At 48.1% G+C, this 10408-nt stretch overlaps 1 protein-coding gene across 3 annotated transcripts in view; it reads left to right on the forward strand.

The window, feature by feature from the left end:
* Positions 1-2845: 2845 nt before the first annotated feature.
* The window catches only part of CGREF1 (cell growth regulator with EF-hand domain 1), a 16066-nt gene continuing 8503 nt past the window's right edge, over positions 2846-10408 (forward strand). The window contains exons 1-2 of one of the 3 annotated variants that reach the window (XM_027765793.1): positions 3130-3228; positions 9988-10153. In XM_027765793.1, coding sequence (XP_027621594.1) covers positions 10102-10153 — 52 coding nt within the window. In that variant the 5' untranslated portion in view covers positions 3130-3228; positions 9988-10101. Of the gene's footprint in view, positions 2974-3099; positions 3229-9987; positions 10154-10408 lie in introns of those variants that run through there. The other 2 variants (XM_014593107.2, XM_006162177.3) reach the window with 2 other exon arrangements.

A 10408-nucleotide genomic window follows, 5' to 3' on the forward strand; every position in this document is an offset into this window, starting at 1 on the left:
ACTACATGGGAGTCCAACAACATAGCCATTATGCCAACTTTTGGACCCAAAATCAATTTCTTAAAAAACAAAAAAGTTTCCGACAATGGCATTAACCTCACCTCCTCAGATTCAGTAAATCCTAGAGACTGGAGTTAGAGGTTGGGTAGTCATCGGCATTTACATGGTATATTTATTTGCAGGGCTGTGGTAACAAAGTACCACCAACTAGATGTCTTAAACAACTGAAATGTCTTGTCTCACGCTTCTGGAGACTGGAAGTCAAGATCAAGGTGCAAATAGGGTCAGTTCAAAGCTGAGAGCCAAGAGCAAGAATCTGTTCCATGCCTCTCCCTGAGCTTTGGTCACTTGCTGGCGATCTTTTGGTGTTCCTTGGCATGTAGAAGCATCACACCAGTCTCTGCCATTATCTTCAGTTGGTGTTTGTCATAGTATGTGCTGCTCTGACAAAATGCTGCAAGCTGGGTAGTAGAAACAGCAGAAATTTACTTCTCACAGTTCTGGAGGCTGGGAAGTCCACGATCACCTGCAGGGACATTCAGTGTTTGCTGAAGGCCTGCTCCTCACAGATAGTGCTGTCTAGATGTCCTCAGATGGTAGATGGTATGGAAGGGTCAGAAGAGCAAGAGCGAGAGGGATGGACTCTCTGAAGCTCCTTTCATAAAGGCATTAATCCCTGATCGCTTTCCAAAAGGCCCACCTCTCAGTTACTACCACAATAGGGATTAAGCTTCAACATGAATTTGGAGGCAGATCACAACAGTGTTCTCTCTGTGTGTGTGTGTGTCCAAATCCCCCTTTTTACATGGATTTCAGTCATATTGAATTAGGAGCCCATTCTACTCTGGTAAGATGCAATGACCCTATTTCCAAGTAAGATCACATTCTGAGGTACTGAGGGTTAGGACTTTTTCTTTTTAAATAATTATTTTGATTTTATTTATTCATTCATTTATTTTTAATTTGACCAGAGAGAGACAGACAGAGAGAGGGAAAGTGAAAGTGAGAAAGCAAGCCACCAGGTCCAGGACTCAAACTGTGGTTGGCTATGTGGGAATGTTGAGAGCATCTTAACCACCAAGCCACCTGCGGGCGGGGGAAGGGGCGGGTTAGAACTTGGACATACAAAAATTTTTTTTTTTGAGAGGTTTTCGCTATAGGGCGTGTGCACTCGCCAGCCAGACAGAGAGAGACATAGAGACAGAAAGCGAAAAATCACCCCCCAGGGGGGATGGTCACGCCGCAATCCCTTCTCCTCCATTCTCCTCTCTGGATCTTGGGCACGTACGCACATGCGCCCGGCGTTGAGTTCCAAGCCACTGGGTCCAGGACGCGAACCACGGTCGACTACGTGGGAGTCCAGCGACATAGCCATTACGCTAACTGCTGGTTCCCTACATACAAATTTTTTTGAGGGAGGTCACAATTCAACCCATAACCAATAGTGATGGAAGCTACATGAGCAGATAAACCCATGAACAGACGGGGAGTTGGAAGAGAGACCTGAGGAATTACAATGCATGAAAAAAACTTAGAAACAGGGACCAGAGAGGCAGGGCCGGTGTTACTGAAGCCCATGGAGACCGCAATCCATGGAGGAAGGCCAGTAGTGTTCCCCACAGGGAGGACACTGATGGGAAGGAACTGATGCAGGAGAAGCCGAAGATTCCCGGAGATAGGAGGTCATACAAGCATGAATCCTGGTGCCTGCACATGGCCTAGTGGTTAAAAGAGCTGGATTCCACATGGCTGTGCTGTTCGAGTCCTGGACCTGGCAGCTTGAGAAACACACTGGGCATGTGTGTGTATATCTAAAGTCCCACCAGGATGGAGAAATGGAGGAGAAGGGATTGTGGCCTGACCATATCCCTCTGGGCGATGCTTTCGCTCTCTTCCTCTCTCTCTGTCTCTCTCTGGTGAACACACATATCCAATGGCAAATTAAAAAAAAGAAAAGAAAAAAGAACTAGGTGCTGAGTCCTCAGACTCAGTGGCAAGACCTAGTGGGCGAGGATATAGTGCAGAGCTTAGGGAGGGGCTGGCCACTGTGACAAAAGCTCCAGCCACACGACCGCAACCTGTGGTGCTGACAAACGGATGTCACCATCACCCTGAGGTAACACTCCCTCCTGACATGGCCTCCCACCTGTGTCCCCTCACATGGAGCCATTCCTCAGTGGGCCTGGTCAAGTCCACAGTAGCCCAGCAGTCACGGCTCAGTGTCACCTGGGCACAGTAACCACTCAGGAAGCATTCACCCAGATGTCCCAGTGCTTATAGAGCGAATCCCTGGAACTGTCACCGGGCAGTCAGGTACGCATCGTCCACACCCTCTCAAGCCCACCATGTCCGGCTGGATACACGGTCACACAACATACCCCCTGGTGTGTCACACGTTCCTCATACACACCACCAAGTACACCCCCCAGTTACACTGCTGAGCCTAACCACAATTACATTCCATTCTGTCACATACGTCGGGGTCCCCAGGAACCCACGGCAGGAGCACAGTTAAGAGCATCTGTGTGTGTGTGTGTGTGTGTGTGTGTGTCGCACAGACGCCAGCTTCCCCAGTCTGCCTGTCTCTGTCTCTCACAGCCATCGTCCCGAAGGCTGCCGGGAGGAAACCTGAGGCAGACTGCGGAGGCCTGGGCGGGGCGGCCCTCCCCGCGGCGGCTGGCGCTCTCCGGACTCTGCCCGACCAGGGCGGCGGCTCCAGCTGGAGGGCGACGTGGAGCGGCCACGTGGAGCGGCCCGGGGGAGGGCCAGCGGCGGGCAGCCGAGGCCCCGGGGACTGGGGGTGGGTGCGGTGGGTGGGGTGGGCGGGTGCACTGCGCTGGGCGCTGGGACCCAAGACCAACACAGCAGCTCCTGGGTCCGCAGCCCGAGGGTGCAGTGGCTCCGCATCCCTGCGGCTGGAGTGGGGCCCTGGCCTCTGCGCACGGCTGGGGAAGACCCGGCGCCTGAGCACAGGTAGAAGCGGGGGCTGGAAAGCAGAGCCCTGGGTTTGATGGAGTTCACAACCCCGCAGCGCTCTTTCTCGAGAATCGCAGTTGTTGCTCCTGCGGCCCTGGGGACAGGGGGTCTGGCAGGGGTTTCATCCCTCATCTGGCAGATGGAGAGATGGAAGACGGGGAAGGCTCCGTCCTCATCAGCTGGGAGTAGCTGCGGAGACCAGCTCTCAGCTGTGGGCTGTCTGGGTTGGACAATCACTGCGTTTCCTCTTGGGTAGGTGCAGGGCGTGAGCTGGGAGGTACGGGGCACCAGAGGGATAAATTAAGGGCGAGGACTCAGTTCAGAATAACTTCCCAACAGCTAGACTCAGCCAGAAAGGGAACGGATGCCTGAGAGGTGCTAGGCTCCTGTCCTGGAAAGACTCAAGCAGAGGCTGAATGGCCCCTGGACAGAGATGCTGTGGGAGAAATGTCTGCACTGAAGGGGAATCGCCTTCCCAGGCCCGGCCATTATCCCTGAAATGTGCAAGCAGCTTCTACTTTCTGGCAGCCACCTAGCCTACTTTAGCGCACTGCATCCTGTTCAGACTCCTACTGGATAGCTACTATAAATTTCATTTTTAAAAATGAAGATCCCAGGGCTCTAAGAGGTGAAGACACCTCCCCAGATCACATAGGTAGCAGTGTCAGAGGCGGGGGTGGGTGAGAAGTCTGACTGCGTGACCCAGTTCTGCTCCCATGCACTGCTGCAAGGTTGGAAGAAATCTGAGGCTGGAGGTTGGCTGTGAAGGTGTGTGTGAGACATGAGTAACCTTATCGAATTACATCACAACTATTAACAGTTATTACTAGGGTAATTATGTTCATTCACATTGCAGTTATACAAAATGGTTAGTTTTGTTTAGTTGTTTTTTTTTTTTTTTTTTTAATTTTGCTGTAGCACAGTTGCGCTTAGGGCAGGGTAGGGGTGGGGTGGGTGAGAAAGCACCCCCAGGGGTGACGACTACTCCACAATCCCTTCTCCCTCATTCTTTTCTTAGAATTTGGGCATGCACACACACATGCCAGCTGTTTTCTAAGCCACCAGGTCCAGGACTGGAACCGCACAGTCAGCCCAGCTGCCTTAACCTCCACTTCACCTGGCTGGCCTGGGAATGTTTTAATTTGACAGGCAATGGTTCAAGAACTGCTTTATTTCTGTTGCTCATAAAAGCTTTTGTAAATGCTTAGAAATACATAAGTATGAATAAACTTACATGTTATGTGAGGTGCCTTTGCCTGACCTTTAAACAATGGAGGTGGGTTACTTGTACTAAAAACGTTGGGCCTGCCCATGGCCTGGTGGTTAAGTGAGTTGTATCCCACATGGCCCACCACATGGTTTGGGTCCTGGACCTGGAGGATGAAAGTCACGTGGGGGACTCGCTCGCCAGAATGCTGCTCTCTACAATGAGGGGTATGTGTGCATGCATGTGCAAAATCCTGAAAGGAGTGAGATGGAAGGGAAGGATTGCAGGGTGATTGTGCCCCGTGGGGATGCTTCCTCACTTTCTCTCTACCCAGTGATCATACGTGCCCTCTGACACATTAAAAATAATGTCACACAGGGTCAGTAGGTGGTGTGGTAGTTAAGGGCAATGGTATCACACATGGTCAGCTGCAGTTCAAGTCCCAGGCCTAGAGGCTTGCCTTCTCGCTTTATTTTTTCTCTCTCCCTCCCTCTATCTCTCTCTGGTCAAATTGAAGTAAGTAAATAAATAAAGTTAGATAAAATAATTCTTTTAAAAAAATAATGTCATGGGACCAGCAGTTGGTGTAATGGCTATGTTGCTGGACTCCCATGTAGTTGACCATGGTTCGAGTCCCAGATCCAGTGGCTTAAACACACTCCAGGTGTGTGTGTGTACATGCCCAAGATCCCTAGAGGAGAATGGAGGAGAAGGGATTGCGGTGTGGCCATCCCCCCTGGGGGTGGGTGATTTCTTGCTTTCTGTATCTGTCTTTCTGGCGAGTGCACTCACCCTATAGCAAAAACCTCTCAAGAAAAACATTTTTTTTAAAAGTAATAATGTCGCAGCATTACTTAAGAGAATATTACATGGCCAGCCAGCGGCATGGTGGTTAAGGTGGCTGGATCTTGCATGACCAGCTGCACAGTTTGAATCCCGGACCCAGTGGCTTGAAAGACACACTGGACACATGTGCATGCACGCCCAGAATCCTGAAAGGAGAAATGGAGGAGAAGGGGTTTGGTGTTACCGTTCACCATGCAGTTGGGGGGAGGCAATGCGTTCTCATTTTCCCTCTTTTTTCCCTTTGTCTGGTAAGCACAAATACCCTCTAGCAAATAAAGAAAACATTAAAATTAAATAAATTAAATAATTCGCATGCAATTATTTATATTCTTGAAGTTGGCTGAACAAAACATTAAGGTTGTCAGGAGAGTCCCAGTTGAGCATGAATTAGGTTAGGCAAAACCCCTGAAAAGTAAATGTGAAAAAATTTTTTTGTAATTTTTAGAGATTTTTTTCTATAGGGCGCATGTGCTCACCAGAGAGGCAGAGAGAGACAGACAGAAAGAGAGAAATCACCACCACCACCACCCCCAGGGGGATGCCCATGCCACAATCCCTTCTTTTCTAGTCTCCTCTAGGGATTTTGGGCACACATGTACACATGCATGGCGAGGGTCCAGGACTCAAACCGAGGCCAACTACAGGTAGTCCAATGACATAACCATTATGCATCTGCTGGTCCTGCAACTTTTTTTTTTAATAGAATTGTTTTATTTTAGCTTTATTTTAATTTTACCAGAGAAGAACAGAGAGAAAGAGAGAGAGAGAGAAAGCAAGCAAGCTGCCACGTCCGAGACTCAAACCACAGTCGGCCATGTGAAGTCCAGTGCCCTTACCCACCATGCCACTTGCAGGCCCTGAAAAGTTTTTTAAGTCAAAGTATTTTCGCAAACTCCAGTAACTCCTCTGTTTGAAGCAGAATGTTAGTGCACTGGAGCACTGGAGGGTGAATCCAAGATAATTCGGTATCTATAGAAGGCCTTGAAAGCCCAGGCAGGACTCAGGACTGTAATGGAAATAGGGAGCCACTGAAGGTTTTGGAGCAGTGAAGTTCTATTCAATAGTAAAGGAAGAATTAGCTGATGTGGTACAGAGGGATATTTAAATGAAGAAAATACCAGAGGCAAGGAAAAAAAGGCTATTCGCTTGTGCGAGAAGTCATTCATTATCCGTTTAATATTCACTACAACCCTGTCAGGTAAATATGCTTCTCTCCAGGATGCAGATAAAGTAATGAAGTTTAATGAGGATGAGTTACTCACCTGAGGTCACAGGGACAGTCAGTGGTGGAGCTGGGATCTGCGAGTAGGTCCGGCTGGTTCCAAAGCTCTGTTCTCAGTTCACTAAACACACCGAGTGGTTATGCATGTGGGGGATGTATGGCCCCAAGATGGGAGAGTGTTAGGAATTCAAGCAGGTAGGGCTCAGAACCAGGTGTGTGTTTTGCAGGGCCCGGTGCAAAGATGAGTTTCAAGGTGGTAAGAGCAGGCCACCTGTGCCACACATCAGGACGCCAGCACTTACAGGACTGGTTTTCCAGTTACTATCTTTAACACACCACCTCGGAACTTAATGATTGGATAACACTGAGTTTGTTCGTGACTGCCATCTGGGCGGGGCTGTGGCCATAAGCACACTTCTGTTCCATGAGATGCAGCCCCTCGGCTCAAGCTGGAACCATCTGAAGGTTTGCTCCCTCACGTGCCTGGTCATTGGATCAGGAAGATTTGAGCTACTGGAGGCTTCTCAGGCATCGCTATCTCCGTGTGGTTTTTCCACTTGGTCTCTCCAGCATGGCAGCTTTGGGGACTCCAGACTCCTTCCATAGCAGTTCAAGACTCCAGAGGTGCATGTCTGCATGGAGAGAGAGAGAGAGAGAGAGATTGGAGAGAGGGGCATAAGTTATGTCACTTTTATGGCCAGGACTTGGAAGTTACATAGCATTATTCCAACAAGTCACTAAGTCCAGGTCATATACAAAGAGAGGCAAATTAGCTCCGTCTTCTGTGGGAAGGACTAAAGAGTTTGCAGACATGTTTGTAAAACCACCACAGTTGACCTATTGAGTAGATTAGGGGACCTGAATGGCACTTTCCCTTCATGCCTGAACAACTGCCTTCAGGGATTCATTCTTTGCAGTTTACCAATGTCCTCTTTAATTTAATTAATTAATTAATTAATTTTGCTAAAGGGCACATGTGCTTGCTGCAGAGAGGGAAAGTAAGAAGGCACCCCCGGGGAGATGGCCACTCCACAATCCCATCTCCATTGTCCTCTTAGGTTTTGGGGCATGCATGCACATGAACCCAGCATGTTTTTCAAATTGCTGGCTGTGGGACTTGAACCACACAGTTGATCATGTGGGATCTAGCTGCTTTAACTACCAAGCCATCTGCTGACCTACCAAGATCCATTTAAAAAAAAATAATTATTTAATTTTATTTATCATTATTATTATTTTTTAAATTTGCTACAGGGCAACACATGCTCACTAGAGAGAAAGAGAGAGAGAGAGAGAGAGAGAGAGAGGAAAAGTGAGAAAGTAAGCTGCCGGGCCCAGGACTCAAACCATGGTAGCCATGTAGGGATCCCAGTGCCTTAACCACCACACCACCTGCTAGCACTAATGTCCCCTTTTAAAAGGCAACTGCTAGTGGATCGTACACAGTAAGCCTGGGTAATAAGTTTTGACAGCTCTGAGGGTTTGAATTACTCAGTGCCTCCTGTTGGTCTAGGCCTTAGCATTAAGCAGATGGGACAAAAGGCAATTTGAGAGGACCCAGGTGGGAAGACGGGAGGGTGGCTGCGTGTAAAGCCACTGTAGAATGATCCAGGGAAACTTGTAGAAGGAAAAGGACTACATTGTACACGAGGGTTTTCAAGAAGTTCGTGGAAAATGCATATTATGAAAAGCTATGTGTGGATTTCTAATTATATTGCATCAAACGAACTACTTTCATTCCATTTTCCTGTGGACTTTTTCAAGTCTCCTCACGTATCCATCGGGCACCACTTTACATGTCTGTCTCATTTCATCCTCACTGCAGCCCTATGAGGGCCACTCGTTATAGACAGAGGACCCGAAACAAGTCACCCAGCTAGTGAGCTGCAGAGCCTGGATTTGAACTTAAGCAGCCTGAGGTGAGGGCTCAGTCTCTTGAACTGCAGGCTATACCTGTTCCTTAGCAGTTCAGTGGTTCTTTTCCTTTTAATTGTTTTAACATTTGTATCTCTTCCTACTTACGTATTTGCAAGCTCTAAGGGGGGACAAGTTGGAGAGAGGGGCATAAGTTATGTCACTTTTATGGCCAGGACTTGGAAGTTACATAGCATTATTCCAACAAGTCACTAAGTCCAGGTCATATACAAAGAGAGGCAAATTAGCTCCGTCTTCTGTGGGAAGGACTAAAGAGTTTGCAGACATGTTTGTAAAACCACCACAGTTGACCTATTGAGTAGATTAGGGGACCTGAATGGCACTTTCCCTTCATGCCTGAACAACTGCCTTCAGGGATTCATTCTTTGCAGTTTACCAATGTCCTCTTTAATTTAATTAATTAATTAATTAATTTTGCTAAAGGGCACATGTGCTTGCTGCAGAGAGGGAAAGTAAGAAGGCACCCCCGGGGAGATGGCCACTCCACAATCCCATCTCCATTGTCCTCTTAGGTTTTGGGGCATGCATGCACATGAACCCAGCATGTTTTTCAAATTGCTGGCTGTGGGACTTGAACCACACAGTTGATCATGTGGGATCTAGCTGCTTTAACTACCAAGCCATCTGCTGACCTACCAAGATCCATTTAAAAAAAAATAATTATTTAATTTTATTTATCATTATTATTATTTTTTAAATTTGCTACAGGGCAACACATGCTCACTAGAGAGAAAGAGAGAGAGAGAGAGAGAGAGAGAGAGGAAAAGTGAGAAAGTAAGCTGCCGGGCCCAGGACTCAAACCATGGTAGCCATGTAGGGATCCCAGTGCCTTAACCACCACACCACCTGCTAGCACTAATGTCCCCTTTTAAAAGGCAACTGCTAGTGGATCGTACACAGTAAGCCTGGGTAATAAGTTTTGACAGCTCTGAGGGTTTGAATTACTCAGTGCCTCCTGTTGGTCTAGGCCTTAGCATTAAGCAGATGGGACAAAAGGCAATTTGAGAGGACCCAGGTGGGAAGACGGGAGGGTGGCTGCGTGTAAAGCCACTGTAGAATGATCCAGGGAAACTTGTAGAAGGAAAAGGACTACATTGTACACGAGGGTTTTCAAGAAGTTCGTGGAAAATGCATATTATGAAAAGCTATGTGTGGATTTCTAATTATATTGCATCAAACGAACTACTTTCATTCCATTTTCCTGTGGACTTTTTCAAGTCTCCTCACGTATCCATCGGGCACCACTTTACATGTCTGTCTCATTTCATCCTCACTGCAGCCCTATGAGGGCCACTCGTTATAGACAGAGGACCCGAAACAAGTCACCCAGCTAGTGAGCTGCAGAGCCTGGATTTGAACTTAAGCAGCCTGAGGTGAGGGCTCAGTCTCTTGAACTGCAGGCTATACCTGTTCCTTAGCAGTTCAGTGGTTCTTTTCCTTTTAATTGTTTTAACATTTGTATCTCTTCCTACTTACGTATTTGCAAGCTCTAAGGGGGGACAAGAATAAGTGATGCTACTTTAAACTATCGACTTACTGATAAGATTCTACCTCACGTATAGTAGATGCTCAGTAAATATTAAAGAAATAAGTAACGCACATCCACAGTCTACAGACTTGTATTTCCACCTCCCTCTCCTGTGCGTGCTTGTCCTCCTGGTCTATGTCATCTGCCATCTGCTGGTGCTCCCAGGTATCCTCTGTGGCATCCAGGCCAGGGTCCAAGACTTCTGGCATTTGCTTTTGGCCTCTACTGGCAGCTGGCCCATCAGCCATTATGAATCCCTCCTTCTGCCTTCAGGACTGGAACCCTCGGCTAATCCCTCACCTGTTTTGCACCAGCAGCACTCTGAATACAAAGAGCTGGGTGAAGGGGCCAGCAGGTGGCTTGGTGGTTAAGGCACTGGACTCCCACATGGCTGACCACAGTTCGAGTCCTAGACTCAGTGGTGTGAGACTCACGCCAGGTGAGTGTGCATGCGTGCCCAAGATCCTGGGAGGAGAATGGGGAGGAGGGATTGCAGCATGGCCATCCCTGGGGGGTGGGGTGGGGTGACTTTTCACTTTCCCTCTCACTGTCTCAGTCTTTCTCTCTCTCTCTGGTGAGCACACACGCCCTAAAGCGAAAACCTTTACCAAAAAATATATTTATAGGGACCAGCAGTTAGCGTAATGGCTATGTTGCTGGACTCCCATGTAGTCGACTGTGGTTCGCGTCCCGG

Source organism: Tupaia chinensis, unplaced genomic scaffold, assembly GCF_000334495.1.
Source record: "Tupaia chinensis unplaced genomic scaffold, TupChi_1.0 Scaffold139757_1, whole genome shotgun sequence".
In the NCBI taxonomy this organism is placed as follows: Eukaryota; Metazoa; Chordata; class Mammalia; order Scandentia; family Tupaiidae; genus Tupaia; species Tupaia belangeri.